Source organism: Arachis duranensis, chromosome 3 (assembly GCF_000817695.3).
Source record: "Arachis duranensis cultivar V14167 chromosome 3, aradu.V14167.gnm2.J7QH, whole genome shotgun sequence".
In the NCBI taxonomy this organism is placed as follows: Eukaryota; Viridiplantae; Streptophyta; class Magnoliopsida; order Fabales; family Fabaceae; genus Arachis; species Arachis duranensis.
The window spans coordinates 127349458-127370542 of record NC_029774.3 but is presented as its reverse complement, the minus strand read 5'-3'; the positions used below and the strand labels follow the sequence as shown (position 1 = coordinate 127370542).

The 21085-nt window shown below is 30.3% G+C and overlaps 2 protein-coding genes across 2 annotated transcripts; both read left to right on the top strand.

Annotated features, from left to right (window-relative positions):
* The first annotated feature begins 6568 nt into the window (after positions 1–6568).
* Positions 6569–15014, top strand: LOC107481490 (beta-glucosidase 40). Its single transcript, XM_016101773.3, has 13 exons — positions 6569–6934; positions 9410–9476; positions 11372–11430; positions 11543–11618; positions 12307–12378; positions 12488–12575; positions 12681–12936; positions 13395–13510; positions 13659–13882; positions 13994–14025; positions 14142–14244; positions 14438–14546; positions 14661–15014. Exons 1-13 carry the CDS (start codon positions 6800–6802, stop codon positions 14830–14832), a joined length of 1509 nt encoding a protein of 502 aa, XP_015957259.1. The 5' UTR covers positions 6569–6799; the 3' UTR covers positions 14833–15014.
* Positions 15015–15631: 617 nt separating this feature from the next.
* LOC107481492 (UDP-glucose 6-dehydrogenase 1-like) lies at positions 15632–17820 on the top strand. The gene is made up of 3 exons (XM_052258907.1): positions 15632–15774; positions 16125–17036; positions 17146–17820. Exons 2-3 carry the CDS (start codon positions 16143–16145, stop codon positions 17692–17694), a joined length of 1443 nt encoding a protein of 480 aa, XP_052114867.1. The 5' UTR covers positions 15632–15774; positions 16125–16142; the 3' UTR covers positions 17695–17820.
* The last annotated feature ends 3265 nt before the right edge of the window (positions 17821–21085 follow it).

Genomic DNA, 21085 nt, shown 5'->3' with positions numbered 1-21085 from the left:
GGTAGGAATGATGTAGCGCTAGTTAAGTAGGAAGTGGTTCTGGCCCCTAGAAAGGAGGGTGGATTGGGGGTAGGTGATGCTGTGATTAGAAATACTGCTCTCCTCTTCAAGTGGGGTAGCGCTTTTCAAATGAGGAGTGTCCTTTATGGAATAAGGTTGCATGCTCTTGCTATGACTTGAATCTCAATGTGATATTATCAGCTCAGGCACTACCTACTAGAGGGGTATCATGGAAGGATATCTGTCAGTTGCACTTCAAGGATAGCAATGTAAGAGATAAGATGATTGCTGGGTTGTCTATGGAGGTGGGTGATGAAAGGAGGACTAGATTTTGGGAAGATGTCTGGCTACAAGGTGGTTCGCTCAAGATGAGATTTCTGAGACTTTTCCCTGTTTCAAACAAAAAGGATCTGTCATAGGAGATTGTGGGTTTTGGAATGGGTTAGAGTGAATTTGGAACTTCCAGTGGAGGCGAGACTTATACCAATAGGAGTTGGAATTAGTGGATCTTTTGCATGAGTTTTTACGGCCTGTAAAACTAGCATGTGATAAGCAAGACAGAATTGTTTGAAAGTTTGACAAGGAAGAAATTTTTTCAACTAACTCTTTTGTGCAGGTGGTGCAGTCAGATACTCTTCCGGAGGATATCACCAGCTACAGTTTCACCAGAACCATCTGAAAAGGTTTGGTTCTACCACGTGTGGAGTTATTTATTTGGTTTGCTTTGATAGGAAGAGTAAATATTAAAGAAAGACTTCTTAGATTTGGAATTATTAGTCATGGAGACAACATATGTATTATGTAAAAGAGACGTTGAACATATTCACCATTTGTTTCTGGGCTGTGAGTTTATTTGGCAGGTGTGGTGTCGTTGGCTTTTTGACTTCGGGAGATCGTGGTCTGTCCCGGGCTCACTAAAAGAACATTTTGAGAGTTGGACATACATGTGTTGTTAACAGAAAAGAGGAATGTAACAAGTGAATGATATGCTTCTTTGCGATTATTTGGAATGTCTGGTTAGAGAGGAACGAGCGAATTTTTAATAACAAGGAAGTCCAGAAGAGGTGTTTCAGAGATCTTTAACCAATTATAGAAAGTGGAGTAGTTTGGATCCCTTTTATTGTTGATGGTAATGCCGGAGATGACATCAGGGATAGTTTCTTTTCGTTTCTTATTTTATTTTCTTTATATGTTAATGGTTGCAGTTTTGTTTGTTTGTCGCTCCATTATATTGTGTTGAGCTCTCTTGTTCAAATAAAAAAAAAATTAATCATATTGATAGTCAATTAGAACTACTAAATGTATGTTATGATGTTATTTAATGTATTACATCAATAAATTTTAACACAATCAATTAAAAATAAAAATGACATAAAAACTAATATAACTAATTTAAAAAATAAATAATTTTTTAAAAATTAATTTAACAATTTACTCATATAGTTATATCTATTCTGTACGGAACCTATCGTTAAAATTAAAGCATATAAGAATAGGCCTTATTTGTTCCTTGAAAGCAATAAGGAGGAAAATTCACCGAAAAGAAAGGGAAAAAAATTAATTTATAAACAAAATTAAACAATAGAATCTAATATATATAGCTTTCATCGTACATACGTATATACCATTAATGCCTAGAAGAGTGAGTTCGTGTTATATATGTTCCTTCTACGAAACTGAAAGCTAGTTCGGAAAGAAGACTGGTGGATATATATATATATTGTCAATTCATTCTGAAGATTTTATCGTTTTAATTAGCTAATCAATTCAATAAATTTGAGTGTAATATTCTGTTAACTAAGGAGTCCAGTATTAAAGTATGAGAATGGTAGCGTGGACGTGTTCCTTCTAACTTTTAAGATTTAACTAAAACACAACTAACTTCGCTTCATCGAATAAACAGTTTATTCATCCGCTTAAATAAATATTAAAAAATTTAAATTTTAATTTGTACATATAATAATTGTCCAATTAATTATTCAACAATAAATTATTAAATAAAATTTAAACTCATAACAAATTAATTCTTAACTTATTGAATTAGAAAATATCATTAAAAAAAAAAGCCAACGTACAATTTCTGGTTGAGAACGCATGGCATATTGAACCCGGGAAATAAATAAATAAATAAAAAGACAATCTTTTATATCTATATCTATCTCGATTATTACTACTACTAACTAGTAGTTAACGCGTTAAAGCGAAATTACAAGGAAATTTCATCTTCGCATATATCATACAAGATGAAATGTCATGTTGTGTATATTGTACCTTAGCTAGTTTATGCATTTAAAAGTAAGTGAAAGAGGGGATGCATTGATTCAATGAAGCAAGATTGTGATGTTTAAAGTGCTGTGCGTGTTATATTTACCCCCATGTTTACTCTATATTGATTGCTTCATGTTCTTTTATTATTAAATGAGATACAGGACTTAATTGATTTGGATCTCATATCTATCCATTCAGTCCAATTGGTAAAAATAAATGAAGAAACAAATAGTATTCTCCTCGTTTAGATATTTAAATTAAACTACTCTTTCTTGTTACTTTGTTAGATTTAAATTAAGTGCTTCTTAATTAGTTTATTTTATAAAAAAAATTAAATAATTAAGTTAGCAATAATTTTTTTATAGATTCAAATTGCAATACCAATATAAAATATATAATTAATTAATGTAATAAAATGCATTTTTAATATATATTTCATTAACCATGAAATGTAAAAAAAAAATATTGAATTAGATGTTTTTTTAAAAAGTAAAAATATTTTATAATTATGTGGTAAAATATTAAAAATAAATACAATTTATTTTTTTTTATAGATGACGAAACATAAAGCCCAAAAAAAAAGAAAACTAAACGAAAATATTCTAAAAAATACAATTTTAGTGAAATTTACAAGAAAATTCGTGTCTTTATCATACCAATTTATCTGTACAAATATTTATTTTTTCGAAATTCATGATGAATGTTTCAATTACTTAACTTACTGCACCATTTTTTAATAGCCAAAACTAATGTTTTTGTAAAGTGCAATTTAATAGTTTTTTGAAGGTAAAAATTTACTGCTACCTTAAAGTTCGCTTCCATGTAAATATTCATGTACACCCAAGATTTAGAGTCAAGTCCAAATCCAATAAAATACTCCATATTTCAGCTAAATTATCATATATTTACCTAAATTCGCACTATAACAAACAAAAAACTTATTTTCATAGTCTTTTAATAATACTCTATATTTCTGCTACATTATCATATATTTACCTAAATTCGTACTATAACAAACAAAAAACTTATCTTCATAGTCTTTTAATAGTCCTTTACAGATCGTCTGGCCTCTTTTGTAAGAGCCATAAGAATTCAGCTTAATGAAAGTGAAGGTTGCGGGTATCTAGCATCTTTGTTTATCAGCAAATCACTCAATTATTTTTCTTATCTGAACTATTTCCTAATTTGAGTTATACTCTTTGGTAGGTACACAGTCAAATCATGGATCTTACTTTCATTTACTGCATTGTCCCTCTCAAAAATATGTTTGTTATTGTTCTGGTCTAGCCCAACAAGGATCGAGGGTCCACCCGATGGACCCACCACTCGACGGGATATCAACCCGTCCGAACCATCAGATAACACAATACCCTTTACTATCTTCCGGGCAGCTGGCAGAAATTTCAGACAAATGGGCCCAAATGAAAAGTTCCACACGAGGACAAGGAATGAAGAGGGCCTACCCTCCCTCAAGGTACGTTACATCTTACCCTAATTTTGTCGCCTCTTTGTACGAACATTTACTTTAGTATCGGAGTGTCTTTGCATGTGGCACCACTTGCCGATCAACCGACAAGTCCCACCAGCTTTCCACTCTGCAAATCTCGCGCTCAGGATCCAAGCTCCATCCCCATTCCACACAACCTTTCATCTTACCGGACCCGCGAGAAACCGAACAATTATGACAATTCCAAAAAAAACATCGGGTGCAAGTAAACAACAAGAATCAAAGAACGCCTTAGTAATAGGATTGAGTTGATAAGTTCTCTAACAATCGAAAAAAGAGGAATTGATTAAAGAACTTACCGAAACTCAATGAAACGTCAATACTTTTTCACATATTTTTTGCGATTCTATACTCGCAATGGACGTGGAGCAAAGATTTTAAAGAAGAACCACAAATCGGACAAATATCCTTTTGGGTTATGTACCTGCGAAATCGAACCTCGTTTATCAAAAAAGCTTTATTAGTAATTAGACAAAGAGAAGTGTGTAATTTTTAGGAATTTTAACTTTTTAAATTTTCAAAAATAACTGATTTAATACTAAATTTACCATTAAAATTAAGAAGTCACATTACCTAATTGTCTCACATTTGTTTTTAAAGTCTTCAAAGATGAAAAAATAAATACAATTTATTATATTAATAAAATAAATATTTTATAATTATTGTAATTTTAATCAATAAAAAACATCGCTAATCTATGTATATAATTAAAATTGAAGTGTATTTTTGTAAAAAAAAATTGAAATAATTTATTTTAATATTGTAGAGGTAGAGATTGTAGATTTTCGAAAAAAAATCAGTTAGTAAAAAGTGAATTTAGAAAGAAAAATGTTTCACTAATAAAGAAAAGAAAATTAAAAAAATAAAAATATCAAATTAAAATATAAAGCGTTTAATATTTTAATATGTTGAGACCACAAAAATAGAATGATGACATCTTCCTTTTTTAGTTAAATGTTTTTAATATAAACCTTTACCTAAATTATATAACGCGTTTGAGAATTATTCCTTAATATAGTACAATTTTAATTATGATTTGATAAAAGATTGACTATTAATTAATGCATAACGTTTTAAGTACAGCAGACATAAATGATAACAAGTCACTCGGATTACGAAAAGGCATTCACATAATTTAATTGTATAAATAAGTAAAAAATATCTTTTTAGTTAGAATTTTACTAGTTTATCTTTTATAGAGTATAGTTATTGTTTCTAACGTTCTTTTAAAAAAATTTTATCCAAAACATTTGCTTTTGTCATTGCAATATATATACTACAAGTTGTATATAAAGGGAAAAAAATATACATTAAGATCAAGTTATAATGTTAGTAAATACGACATTGTATGTTTATTATTTATTTGAATGAGATAATCTGTTTTTCCTCATTTTTATGTTTTTAGGAGATGTAAGAGTTTTCTTTAATTTATTTAAACCCTACTCTTAATGTTCAATTCATCTTTTCCGATTCAAGATTTATAGCTTTAAACTCTATCCTATGGTTGTTGGAGTATAGTCATACATGGCTACAGCAAGCTTTAATTTACATTCTTAGATATAAATACAATTAATTTAGTCGTACAATAATTAATTAAGAAAATCTAAAAATCAGTATTTTTATTGAAATTTAGTCAACGTTTAATTATTAAAAAAAAATAATTTCACATTATTAAATATCATCTCACACTATTAAAAATATTGATAATAATTAATTAATAGTTACACATCATAAATTCTATGTCCTAAAACTCCTCTAATTTATTTACATTAAACAACTCTGGTCTCAAGCATGAGCGAGGATAATATGTTCATAGTTTCACATTATCTACAGATAATACTACAGTCTTTTAAGTATCAAAACTTTACTTCATTTTATGAAGTAATTTTTAGATTTAATACGTACAACTAATTCTTTATATTTGGTTATAAAAATTTAACAAAAAAGTATTAGTCCTTACTTCTCTGCGGCCTATAGAATCAGAATGGTATACGGTTTGAATCCTCTACGCAAAAGAAATTTTCATAATATATAAAATTGGCAATTACGACTCAAATGAAATGGTAAAAACATCTTTTTATATATGAAAATGTTTTATTTAAAAGTATGACTTATTTATTATTTAGCGACACTTTAAACAAAGACAACAGTTTTATAAATATCAAAATTTAATTATATAATTTATTATCTAAGAATAAAAAAAATATTTTTACATAAAGATAATTATAAAATTTTTATTGTAATATTCACTTATAAAATTTTATCTAAAATTAAATTTACTTATACTAAAAATATTTCTAGTTTTTTTCAAAGTTAAGAGTGAAACTTAAATCCAAAATTTTTGGATAAAAATAAAAAAAAAATTTGTCATTTAAACTATAGATAATTGACACTAAAATGACTCCTATTATTAAATAGATATTCTTAATTCTAATAAGAAGAACATAAGAAAGTCCTAACGAACATAGAACCATATACATGAATGATATGACAAGGATGAATTCGTTTGCATACATATATAAAGAAATAAAAATGTGGTGAGAAAAGAAGATGGAAAAGCAATCCAAAACATTCATGGTGTGTGTGAGAGAGATGTTCTCCGTATTAGGCCAACATCCAAATAGCGAATATATATATAATTTTTTATTATTTAGGTAAAATAATAAAAAAATAATAATAAAATAATATTAAATANATTGAGTTAATAATTAAAAAATAAAAAAATTCTGATACAATTGAAATTTCTCTAATAATAATAACAACCAGAATTTGACCATTCCAACAGAACCCCCACCAGCAAGCACTAACAAGTAACAACTAACAACATAGCATGATATGGGCATATGGCCACATTCCCTTTCTTTTTCTATTGATACCTTTCCCCATTCACACTCTCCCCAATCTGTACCGCAAATCCCGCCTTTCTCTCTCTTATATCTATATATAATTATGTATAAGCTCCTATATCTATCATCATCACTTGTACATACAATTTTTCCTTCTTGTGATTGTTAATAACTAAGTATGGAGTTGAGAAGAGGCATAATGGCAGCCATGGTAATTACACTGATGCTTCAAGTTGCGAGGTGTAAATCGGAGATAAGCAGGGCGGACTTTCCTAACGGCTTTACATTTGGCACTGCTTCTTCTGCCTTTCAGGTTAGTCTTCTCTTCTCTTCTAGAAAACTCCAATAAAACTCATATTTCCCAATTAAACATACTTATACTTTAAAAAATATTCGTATTATCATATTAATTCAATTTTTTTAGTTTAATTTATTTAGTTTAATAATTCAACAACATATTTTATCTCATATTTTTTAAATATTAATGACTAATAAATTCGGACGACAGTGTTCTAATATTCCTCTATACTTTTATAAGTTTTATCTCATTTAATCACTTAAATATTAATTATCTCGAAGTTAGGAATAATAAAATATGAAAAATAAATAGGTAGGTATATGTTTCGAGGTTTTAGATGGTATCAATGGTGCGGAGCATGAATAGAAGAAACCGTTACCGGAGATGAGTGATGGAGAGAAGATAAGATTGATAAAAACTAAAAAGAACCACAACAACCACTGCCAGATTAATAGTGGTATTGCCCGTTATATTGTTATGAATTATATCGTTTGATTGGTGGATGCCATATAATAATGTAACCAACTTTGTCCTCACTCAGGTCACGCACTACCTTATTGTTTGACACTCGTTGATTTTATTTTTCAGAAAAAGATAATGTTAAATTTTTTAATATTAGAAATTTTGAGATTGAATCAACACAATATGCCTAGGTGCAGTAGTGGAGGCTTTCTTCTTTTCCTCATCTTCTGTTTTTTATTTCCTTTTTCTTTTGACGGAAAGGAAGATTAAAGGCAAAAAGAAGGGCCAACAATGTACCAGAAAGAAAACTTAAATAATAATTGTGATGAATTACCCATATCATTTATAAAACATGAACGTATGGAATTCCCTAAAAAGAAAATATGGTATAAAAAGCACAAAATTGATGACAATGCACGTGAGGCTCTTGAACTGTGTGGCACTATACCTAATGGCTATGAATTTCCTTCCAGTAGAACGGTATTACCTTTCATATATTATATTATAATTATAATCCGAATAAAGTATCATGTTAGTCTCTACAATATTTAATTTTGATAAAACAGTCTCTGAATTCAGAGAACAGTGATATTTTGATCATTCAGAAATAATTTAAGTTTGATTAAAGACACTATCTTTTATAAAAAATAAATGGTTCACGCATTTGATGATCCAATTTTTTGTTGGAATATCTACAATATCTTTTAGAAGTAGGTGCATACAAAAAATAAAGGGAGAAAAATTGATCTTTAAACATTTTTTAATTTCATTTTGCTATTCATATGAAAAAAATTATTTATTATAAAATTATTAAATTTAGAAGATAAAAAGATTTAATTTTTTCAAGTAGATTTACAAAAAAATCACATCAACATTTAATTTCTTGGAGTCTTCTTTTGATATATGTCTTCTTACATTTAATACATTTTATATAAAGAAGTTTTTTTTTTAGAATTAAAATGTTATTTCTTTCATTCAAAAATCATTTTGTGAAAAATTAAGGCTAAAATAAGAATATATTCTTACCTCTCTATAATACAAAATAATAGGTGATGTTATATGGTCAAATTATGTTAATAATTAAGTTTAATAATAAAATTGATTCAATAATTTAAGAATTAATAACAAAAAAATTAGTTAAAAAATAAAAATAAAAATAAAAAGAGACATAAAAAAAAATATAAGTATAAAAATAATTTGTTCTCCTAACATTTGTTGTGGAGGATATGGATATCACATGTGTTAATGCATGTTGGATACCCACCGAACCTTTAGCATAAAAAAGTCAAGTTCAATTCACAATAAAACTAAGGAGACGGAGACTCTATTATACCCGATTAAAATTGTATAAAAAGAATATAATTTTTTTTGTAGTTATTTTTATTATATTATTATTTAAATTATGGGTTCTAATTTTTTAAGTATTATTATATCCCATAAAAAATATTTATAAACTTATATCTTTACTCTATAATTCATCTAAAATTAATTCAATTATTTTTTCTGTACTTGTTCAATTAACTTAAGTAATTAGTAAGGCACAAGCTCTCTAGCTGGTTTGCTTTGGGTTAAAACTTTAAAGATAAATAAACTTTACTATATTTTAATAATATATTTGTTAATTTTTTTCATCTATATTAAAATTTGTCTTAAAAATTCTATATAATTAATGGCATAAGGAAATTTATAAACACAACATATCAAAATCACAATTATATAAAAGAAACTTGTAGAAAAGTATGTTTTGATGATTGTTAAAGAAAATATTACATTAACAATACAAGATTTATTTCTAGATGCAGTAAATATTATTATTGTTGTTATTATGCATGCACACTGATTAACTACTGTTATTCTTGTTCTTAAAAAGAATTTTGTTAACGTCTCTCTTTTATTTGTTTAGCTTATCATAACATGTTTTCGTTTCTTTTTTTAATTTTTTCTCTCATCAATAATGATATAATAATTGTTCATATACAACTATGCAAGCATGTGATTGAATTAATAATATTGTTGACTTTTGTGTAGTATGAAGGAGCAGTAAAAGAAGACGGAAGGGGACCATCTGTATGGGATACTTTCTCACATACTTTTGGTAATAAATATCCATAACTTACTCTTTAATTATATTCTAATTCTAACTCTAATTTCTATTTAATTTAATATATAGTACTAAATTATGGTTTTGATCTATGAAACACGGACACTTCGCTGAGTTATCGTGTCCACGTATCAAACACATTTCGGATACGACATTCACCGACACTCGTCCGACACGCGTGTTTGTTATGTCCAACCGTGTCTTAATAAAAAATAAAAAATTCTTCTCCGAATATGCCTGTACATACTTAAATACCATCACGTGTCTGCGTGTCCAGTCTTATTCTTAAATATATTCTTAAAATAAATTTAGATATAGTATATATTATTATTTATTAAAACAAAAAATATTTTAAATACTTGATATAATAAAAATAAGACATTAAAAATAATTAAAAATTTTATTTTATATTTTAATATCAATAAAATATCAAAATATCATTACAATTTATCTAAAAAATACTTTATATTTTATATATATGCGTGTCCCCATGTGATGTAAGATTTTAAAATTCGCGTATCGACGTATCCCGTGTCGTGTTGTGTCCCGTGTCCATGTTAGTGTCCGTGTATCATAGGTTTTCATCGATTAAGCTGTTATGTAATTTTTTTTTAAATATAAAGGATTTAACTAATCTGTGTCCTAAGAATACATTTTAAAAGTATAATAATAATTTTTTTTTAACGTTTTTGATGTATTCAATACATTAAAAATATAAAAACATTAAATTTTACCATAACTTTTATAAAACATTTTCTTTTATGATATGCTTAATTTATGTTCTTAAAACACAAGTTAACAAAATTCTAAATATAAATAAAAAAATTGATGTCAAGTGATAATAAATTTCAATATGAGTATTTATTAGTTATTTGTATTTTTCCTGTTGAAACATATGTCATGCATATATGATATGACTTTAATGTCCAAGACAGGAGTAAAGACCCAATCCGGTCCTTGTCCATTTTCACGAAGGACAAAGCGATCCCTGTCCAAAAAAAAGGGACACTTCGACTCTCGATCTTTTTATTTTGGGACAATATGGTCCCTCTGTTAAAAAATTCATTAAATAATAATAAAAATTAGTTTTGTGGAGGGTTTTATTTGTATTTTGTGGGGTTTTAAACCCCTACAAAAATCTTTTCAACAATATAACCAATTACTACCACTACTACTATTATCTTTTTCATCCTCATTATTATCACTCTTACTTCTATTATTTTTATTGTGTAACCATATTTTATCATCATCATTATCTCTTCTACCGTCATCATTACCAATACCAATATTATCAACATTAAAGTTTTTTTCTTTTATTTCTTATTCCTGTTATTTTTTTTCTTTAAAAGGTATTATACTATAATTACTTTTATTTTGTGACATCATTTTTATCAATGGTTTTTCTTCATTTAACCACCATTGATGAAGGAATTTTTTAAAAACAAAGTTATTAATAGTTTGTGGAGGTTTAAAACCCCCACAAAATACAAATAAAATCCCCACAAAATTAATTTTTATTAGTATTTAATAACTTTTTTAACAGAGGGACCGTATTGTCCCATAATAAAAAGGTTGAGGGTCGAAGTGTCTCTTTTTTTTGGACAGGGATCGCTTTGTCCTTCGTGAAAATGGACGAGGACCGGATTGGGTGTTTACTCTCCAAGACAGTTACAGTTTCTCATTCTTATTACAAAATTGGTTATGTTCGCTGTTTTGTTGCTATATCCAAATAAAGTCTGAAAACTATTCTAACTAAAATCAGATTAATTTCAGCTGATAAAAATAAAGGTGTATTTATATTTATATTAATTTTTTACTCAAAGCGCATGGAATTGTTTACTTAATAAATGGAGGCTAATAATTTTTTTCCCCTTTAATTTTTGTTTCAGGCAAGATACTCGATTTCAGCAATGCTGATATTGCAGTGGATCAATACCATCGATACGAAGTATGTTGCTAAATATATTATAAATATTTGATATATAATAATAATAATAATAATAATAATAATAATTTGATATTTGTTTAATTTTGTAATTTGGATTGGATGTTGGGGGCAGGAAGATATTCAACTCATGAAGGACATGGGAATGGACGCCTATAGGTTTTCCATTTCATGGACTCGGATTTTTCCAAGTAAGCGAAGCAATTATATACTATATTCCTTCAATAGACATTAATTATAAACCAGTTAATTTATTATATTTTTTTTTCAAAAAAAATACAAAAATGCAGTTCTTTTGTTATTCATTGTAAACGCTTTAATGCCTTAATTATGCTTGTGAATTGTGATCCAAGGGACGTGGACCACCTGCTATAAATACTACTAATTGTTCAGTCTCATCAATTTGATCTATTCACTCAAATTGCATTGTATTGTGTTGCTTTATGTCATTATCATGTGAGGTAGTACTATAACTTCATCGTATAACACAATAATGTTGTAGTTCCCAAGTGATTGACACTTCACACTACTGTGAATCTCCCCTTTCAAGATACCAAACAAAAATCAATTGCTGCACTCTTTCATTTTCACAGCAAGAAAAAGAAAGAGTTTAATTTTAATGCAGTCACAGTGTAAAGTATTTTACACAATCATACAATTATATTCGTTTTTTTTTATGATTATTCATGCTGTTAATGTGAAATGTAGTTTTTTTTTACTGATTTAGAATTACGTAATTAGATGTATGTGTAAAATTACTTTACACTGATAGTACATCAAAATTTAGGAAGAGAATTGATATGTTAATTATCAAGTATCAAATACAGTATATATTTTCAGTTAATGTCAAATTTACCTGCTTTAAAATTCATGTATCAGATGGAACCGGAGAAATTAACCAGGCAGGAGTTGATCACTATAACAAACTCATAGACGCATTACTCGCCAAAGGTAATTAATTAAGATTTTTTAAGTAATAGAGTATAGATGCAGATGCAAAAATAATTAAGAGGGCTTAGTACTTATTAGATATGGTTTTGATTGCTTGATGAGTTTACAGGAATTGAACCATATGTGACCATATACCACTGGGACCTACCACAAGCCTTAGAAGACAAGTATAATGGATGGCTCAGTGCTGATATCATGTATGAAGCATATTTCAACTTGTGATGTTATGTTATTGCAATCTTACAGTGCTTAATGATAAGTTCAAGTAAATTAATATGCTAATGATTGTGTGACACTTGCAGAAATGACTTTGCAAATTATGCTGAGATATGCTTTCAGAAATTTGGGGACAGAGTGAAGCATTGGATCACATTTAATGAGCCACACACATTTGCCACACAAGGCTATGATGTTGGTCTTCAGGCCCCTGGAAGATGCTCCATTGTTCTTCACCTGTTTTGTAGGGCTGGCAACTCTGCTACTGAACCTTACATTGTTGCTCATAATGTCCTTCGTTCTCATGCACTTGTTGCTGATATATATAGGAAAAAGTATAAGGTGAAGAGTTTATGGTTATTTTCACGAGATTAATTTTGATGTACTGACAGTGTAAAACATTTTACACAGTCATGCAATCAGATCCGTTTTTTTGGATGATCATTTTCATTGTTAACGTGTAGTTATTTTTAGTTTTACTGATATAACATTACATAATTGAATGCACGTATAAAATTATTTTACACTGACAATACATCAAAATTAAACTCTATTTTCATTACTTTTTAGTGAAGGTTTCTAATTCTGTGTAGACATGAAAAACATTTTGGGACTTGGAAAATTGAGACGCTTTTTAAGAAGAAAACTGAATATATAAAAATGTGTCAAATTCAGAATCTATTTTCTTGAAATATGAAAAAAGTTGTCTTCTAAAATTGTGTAACTAATAATTTCATAATCTGTATGTCATTAAAAAAGTTTATGTGGTTGTAATTTGTAAAGAACTTGTGATTCCACAGGCTGCACAGGGTGGATCACTTGGGATAGCCTTTGATGTGATTTGGTATGAGCCAGAAACAAACACCAAAGAAGACATTGAAGCTGCTCAAAGAGCACAAGATTTCCAGTTAGGCTGGTAAGGCTACTTATCAAGATATTCTTATTTATTATTAGATGAAATGTGAAATTTAGAACAAACAGATTTCACATCTTATCTAATAATACCAGTGTCTCACGATATTATATTCAATTCCAATTACTAATTAAGTTAATTATAATGATAGGTTTATTGATCCTTTGATGTTTGGAGATTATCCAGCTTCAATGAGAAGCAGAGTAGGGAACAGGCTCCCAAAATTTACCCCATCTGAGGCTGCCCTTGTGAAAGGTTCCTTAGATTTTGTGGGAATCAATCATTACACCACTTTTTATGCAAGAGACAATAAAACTAATCTCATTGGAGTTCTGCTCCATGATACTGTTGCAGATTCTGGTGCTGTTACTCTTCGTAAGTTCTACACTATCAAATATCAACTAGTCATTATTTTTATTTTGTTGGCACTGTAATTTTTCTGTTTTGCACTGTCACTGAAGTAATTTTCTTTTCACTCGCTTTCAGCATTCAATGGTACTAAAGCTATTGGAAAAAGGGTAAGCCTTTGCATCATTGCCTTCTCTTTTTTCTAATTGATATGTGATATGAGATCCTGGCCTAATCTATTTTAGCACCACCTAATGTTGAAAATTAAAATGCTGTGTTGTCTCAGGCAAATTCTATATGGTTGTATATAGTGCCACAAAGCATGAGAACCTTGATGAACTACATCAGACAAAAGTATGGGAACCCTACAGTCTATATCACAGAAAATGGTAACCTTCAAAACATAAATTACATAATTGATGCTTACTATGTACATTATGTCACAGAATCTAAAGCATTAATCTAAAATATACTTTGTTCTGTGTACTTTCATGTTCCATAAATAACACTAAGGTGTATATATTATAGTTTTGACTAGAAAGCTAAATCATTACTTTCTACAATGGTTGTGACTTGTGACAGGGATGGATGATGGGAATAGCCCATTTACCTCCATTAAGGATGCTCTAAAGGATGAGAAACGGATTGGGTACCACAGTGGCTATTTATCTAATTTACAAGCTGCTATAAAGTATGTACTAATAATTTATGGCTTCATTTCACTACTACCAATATTTTTTTGTCAATTGTATATTTGTATTTTATTATAAGCTTAGTAATGATTATCTGATTTGATGAATTGCAGAGATGGTTGCAATGTGAAGGGATATTTTGTGTGGTCACTACTTGATAACTGGGAGTGGGCAGCTGGATACAGTTCAAGATTTGGTCTATACTTTGTTGATTACAAAAACAATCTGAAGAGATACCCTAAACAATCTGTTCAATGGTTCAAGGACTTCTTGAAACCATCTTAATAGCTGTCAAAATCATATATACATATATAGGTTGTAGTGTACACCTTGTGTTTAGATCATGAAAGCAAAAAAAAAAAACCACATTCAATGATTTGTAATGTTTAAAGATAATAAAATGAAATTTATTTTATTTTTAACGATGGTTTAACTTTCTTATTCTTAATAAGAAACAAGTTTGCCTATATACTTTAGACAGAGTTTCAATTTTAACTCTCTACAAGATCATTTTGTTAAAACATACCCATTTTCTATTATTGTAAATGAATAAGAACTTAATTTATTATATGCAGAAAATCAATCTATTCATAACTTAGTTCAAGTATTTGTATAAGTAATAAATTTAAAAAGAAAATCTTTATAATTATAAATAGCTCACTTATTCACTTATGAAAATGTCAAAATTCATGACCGATTAATTATTGGCCTGTTGAGTTAGAATGTATTGCAAGAAATAACAAAAAAAGAAAAAATTTATTGTTCCAGTGGTTTTATTTAATTTAAGTATGATATTCAATTAAAAAGAAAATATGTATTATTTGGGGGGAAAAACGCTAACAAACAAGAAAGATGATAAATAGAAACCAAAAAGAAGACATTGCTTTTAATATGTAAACATTTACGTTTATAGCTATTAAGTAAACAAAACAATAAATTGATTAATTTTCAGAAATTTGAATGGATGTATATTGATTCCTCAAATTCACATATGATACTAATCAGTTGATAGCGCCACTTATAATGTAATTATAGCATCATTATAAATAGATCCGAAATAATTCATTCCACTATTTTAGCTCACCACAAAACAGACACAAACATTCACATAACAGAAACAAACCTTCACCCTCATCACCGTCACTTTCTTCTTCTTCTTCTTCTTCTTCTTCTTCTTCTTCTTCTTCTTCTTCTTCTTCTGTTCTTCTAATCTACCGCACAAACAAGGTTATCATTCGAGCAATGTTCTTATGTTGAGTTGCCTTTAGAAATTTGGTTGAAGTTGAACTCTTTGTTTGTAGGTGGATAGAGATCCAATGTTGGCACTTGTGTGAATTGTCTAAGATCTGCTACTATATATTTTATTGTATTATACACTTGTCTAATTCCATAATTTGTCTCTTTTTTCGTGTTTGCATGTGTGTGTGTAGAATTAGATAAGAAGAACACTTTCATTTTCTGATTTTAGGTAACACCACATAATGATTGCACCAATAGAATATTAGATTTAGTTAGAATAGATCTCCATATCCTATGAAATTAGAATGATGAATGATTATCAATTTCATAAATTGTAGGTGCTGAAAACCTAGAAAATGGTGAAGATTTGTTGCATTGGAGCCGGGTATGTTGGAGGGCCAACAATGGCGGTGATTGCATTGAAGTGCCCTAACGTTCAAGTAACCGTGGTGGACATAGCAGAACCAAGAATCAATGCGTGGAACAGCGGAACCCTGCCGATCTACGAGCCAGGGCTGGATGATGTGGTGAAGCAATGCAGAGGGAAGAATCTCTTCTTTAGCACGGAGGTGGAGAAGCACGTGGCGGAGGCTGACATCATCTTTGTTTCCGTCAACACGCCTACAAAGACTCAGGGCCTCGGCGCAGGCAAGGCGGCCGACTTAACTTACTGGGAGAGCGCTGCCAGGATGATCGCCGACGTCTCCAAGTCGGACAAGATTGTGGTTGAGAAATCAACTGTCCCTGTGAAGACTGCAGAGGCAATTGAGAGAATCTTGACACATAACAAGAAAGGAATCAATTTCACAATTCTATCAAATCCTGAGTTTCTTGCTGAGGGAACTGCAATTCAAGATCTGTTTAATCCTGATAGGGTGCTAATTGGTGGAAGGGAGACACCTGAGGGGCAAAAAGCCATAAATGCCCTCAGAGATGTGTATGCTAATTGGGTCCCTAAGGAGAGGATCCTCTGCACTAATCTCTGGTCTGCTGAATTGTCAAAGCTTGCTGCTAATGCTTTCCTTGCGCAGAGGATTTCCTCTGTCAATGCAATGTCTGCATTGTGTGAGTCAACTGGTGCTGATGTTACGCAGGTTTCGCACTCCATCGGGACGGATTCTAGAATCGGGCCCAAGTTCTTGAATGCCAGTGTTGGATTCGGTGGATCATGCTTCCAGAAGGACATACTCAATTTGGTCTACATTTGTGAGTGCAATGGTCTCCCTGAGGTTGCCAATTACTGGAAGCAGGTACACTAAACTTAGCACTCTTTTCTTTCTATAAGTCCAAAATATATGAACTATTCTCATGCAAGTGGAATGCATATATAGTAAATAGTAAATAGTGCACTTATGACAGGTGGTAAAGGTGAATGACTACCAGAAGTCGCGGTTCGTGAACCGGGTGGTTTCGTCCATGTTTAATACAGTTTCAAGCAAGAAGATCGCGATCTTGGGATTCGCCTTCAAGAAGGATACAGGGGACACAAGGGAGACACCAGCTATTGATGTATGCAAGGGACTCTTAGGGGACAAGGCCAGATTGAGCATATTTGATCCTCAAGTAACTGAAGATCAGATTTTGAAGGATTTGTCTATGAAGAAGTTTGATAAGGACCACCCTTCACATCTTCAACCTGCAAGCCCTACTTCAATAAAACAAGTTTCTATTGTTGGTGATGCATATGAGGCAATTAAGGACTCACATGGTATCTGCATTCTAACTGAGTGGGATGAGTTCAAAAAGCTTGATTATCAGAAGGTGTTTGATTCAATGCAGAAGCCAGCATTTGTATTTGATGGAAGGAACATTGTGGATGCTGATAAGCTCAGGAAAATTGGCTTCATTGTTTATTGCATTGGAAAGCCATTAGATCCATGGCTCAAGGACATGCCTGCTGTGGCATAATATATTAAAGAATACAAAATAAAAAGTTATATACAGAGGGATACTTCTGATTCAAGATAAAATGCATCATATCCTGGTATATGTTGGAATGTTCTCATTCTTTTTTTACTTAACACTTTTTTAAAAGGTTTTGTCTCTTTGTACCAAGTTTATGGCACGTTATTGTTTCCTATATTATTTTCTTGTTAGGTAGCTGAAATTCCTTATTTATTGACCTGCCTATAGATATAATAAACGAGTAGTTATGGAATTTTAATACAATGGATAACAGTCATTTTTCTTATTAGCCATTGATTGATTGGCTTCATTGTTTATTGCATTGGAAAGCCATTAGATCCATGGCTCAAGGACATGCCTGCTGTGGCATAATATATTAAAGAATACAAAATAAAAAGTTATATACAGAGGGATACTTCTGATTCAAGATAAAATGCATCATATCCTGGTATATGTTGGAATGTTCTCATTCTTTTTTTACTTAACACTTTTTTAAAAGGTTTTGTCTCTTTGTACCAAGTTTATGGCACGTTATTGTTTCCTATATTATTTTCTTGTTAGGTAGCTGAAATTCCTTATTTATTGACCTGCCTATAGATATAATAAACGAGTAGTTATGGAATTTTAATACAATGGATAACAGTCATTTTTCTTATTAGCCATTGATTGATAAATGCTATTGTTTTGTGTTTTTTGGTTCTCTGGCTTTAGCTTGTTAAAAAGTAAAAACACTATAAAGTAAAAAAGGAAGAAAAAATACATTGCATTAACATTTCTTGAAGTAATATGGCAAACAATTAATGAATATATTTTGAGTATTCATGCAAAATATTTTACAATTATATATAAATTAAATTTTTAAAAAATAAGATATCTTATAAATAATATATATAAATTTTTTCATTGGCTCCCCGTACTTTCCTTTTATCAAAATATGCGCGAAACAAGGGACGGACATAAGGTGAGGCGAGTGGAGGCCTTGCCCCCAACTTTTTTAAAAAAAAAAAAGTATACTTAAATAGTCTAGTCCAACCTAAATATTAATGATTTCTAATATCTAAAAAGTAAATAACAATATTAAAAAATATTAAAAAGATATTATTAGTAATATTTTTTAATTAAATAACATTTTTTAAATCCCACAAAGTATATTCTTTTTTTTTCTTGTGATCGGTTTTTTTATTCCTTTGGTATTAATTTTTTCTGTTTCAATTACTACAACGGAAAGATCTTTTTTAGCTATGAATATTGTGAAGAATGACTTAAAAATTCTATTATCGATAAATTTTATAATTCCAATAATCCACTACTTCATTAGTAAAAAGTATATACATATTTTTTGCACTTTAAAATATATTTTTTATCGGTATATTTTTGTAATATATTTTATATTATATAATTTTTTACATAATATTTTAATATTATATATACGATAAAGTGATGGTGTCGACTCTGATGGCTTGGGAAAAGCTATGACTATGGTGGCTAAGAGTGATAAACCTGTAATAACATGACACGTGGTGGTTTGACTCTCCCAAGAAAGTTTGGAAAAATAGTAACTTTCATAATCAGGTCAGTAATTGTTAGATGTTGATAATCGGTTTTTTCTTGTCTTTTTGGTTTTTGGCTTTGAACTAACAAGCTGGTCCTTACCGAAATAGATCGGGTTTCAACCGGAACTGAGAAAGCTTACCCAATCCCAACCCAATTTCTCTACTGAACCACCATGGATCTGCTCCACCTTCTTTGCCGGACTTTCCTCTACACTTGCTACAAGAATATATCTGGCCATTTTCATCCCACCACGGCTGATGCACCTGGATCCGACCTAGTCCGTCTCAGCAGAAGGTGCTGCTGCACGTATCTATGCTACTTGTCGCCGCCGCTTGATCCCTGGTGCGCACTCGAGTTTTCTGGCTTTGTTGGTGTTTTTGACCGTCGCTGCGCTGACAAGGTGCTCAAGCCTCCTCGCTGCCACCCTCGAGCTTTATTTGCAGCGCTTGGTATTCTCTTCAAATGAAAAGCTTTGCTGTCTCCATCATTCATATGCTTCACGTGCTTGATATCCTTGAAAAATGGAGATGCTGCTGCTAAAGTGATTAAGCCCACAAGATTCGATACCAAAACCACGTAGCCTTCTTCCACTACACGCTGATTTTCTCTAGCAATGTCAACCGCACATCTCGTCCATTTCCGGTGGTTGCTTGCCACGCCCTCAATCGCCGACAAGCCATTTCACTAAATGACATTTATATCCCTTGGCACATCACTTATTTACACTATTAGCCATGCGGTAACGAACCAAAATTTACCGTAGTTAGCAAATTAATACAAGGCTTAAAGACAATATACCACACTCCAGTTTTCAGCTGTCAGTTCCTCATTTGTTGGTCAACCTATAGCCACCACTAGCCACCGAAATCATAGCCACCAGAGACACCACCTAAAGTGATATGTATAATTGGCCTTATTTGTTTTGTGATCAACCACTTCTTTTATCTCTTCTCCTTCCCTTTTCTCTCCAAAATGCTAAAAGTTAAGAAATCATTTTCACAATAGAATGCATGAGTCAGTAACTTGTAAAAGAAAAGAAAGATCCTTTTGTTGGGTACGATGAAAAATATATCTTTCCCTTCATTTCATCTTCCGACCTCCAAATAAATCGTTGTAAATCCTCCTTGTTGCGTTAAAAATTTGCAGAAAGCACAATTGTTTAGTACAAAACGAACATTCGTATAGATTGTTTTAAGAATATTTTATAACCATGCAAGGAGAGAAGAAGATAAGAAAATCACGAAACGGTGAAAATTTTCATACTTTAACCAAGATATAACTAAAGTACTAAGTTTTGATAACTCTGCATTATTTGTGCTGCATTTGACGATAATTATTTCGTAGTATCAAACTATCAATTCTGTTTTACGAAACTACTTTCATATTAATGAACAGTCGTCTCCTTCAAACTTCCTCCTAATTAATTGGTTGTAAGCTAATTTGTTACTTATTTTACTATAATTCAAGCCATGTAGCATTACTTCATTATGAGAGCTTGACTAAATTAGGTTTACAAACTTTACACATCAAAATAACTACTTCCTAACGAATTTGAATTGGTCAATCGGTTAACGATATGTTTAAATAAGTGTTTGAAATTTGACTTCGTTTTATATATGTAACAATCTATTAACTGGCGTCTAGCACTAAAATCTTAAATAGAACTCAAATTTATAACAAATTAGTCTTTATACTATCAAATTAAAAAATTCTATAAATAAAACAACTTCGTCTATGCTAAAATAATTGTCTTTTCTACTTTTCAAATTATAAATAAAATAGTCTGTTATTATTGTTTTCTCAAAATTTATAATTTTTATTAAAAAAGGTAAGATATATC

Coding starts and splice junctions, on each gene's coding strand:
- LOC107481490 (XM_016101773.3), top strand. CDS start 6,800: ATGGAGTTGAGAAGAGGCATAATGGCAGCCATGGTAATTACACTGATG. Junction 13,883..13,993: donor TTCTGGTGCTGTTACTCTTC/GTAAGTTCTACA, acceptor ACTCGCTTTCAG/CATTCAATGGTACTAAAGCT. Junction 14,547..14,660: donor AATTTACAAGCTGCTATAAA/GTATGTACTAAT, acceptor GATGAATTGCAG/AGATGGTTGCAATGTGAAGG.
- LOC107481492 (XM_052258907.1), top strand. CDS start 16,143: ATGGTGAAGATTTGTTGCATTGGAGCCGGGTATGTTGGAGGGCCAACA. Junction 17,037..17,145: donor TTGCCAATTACTGGAAGCAG/GTACACTAAACT, acceptor CACTTATGACAG/GTGGTAAAGGTGAATGACTA.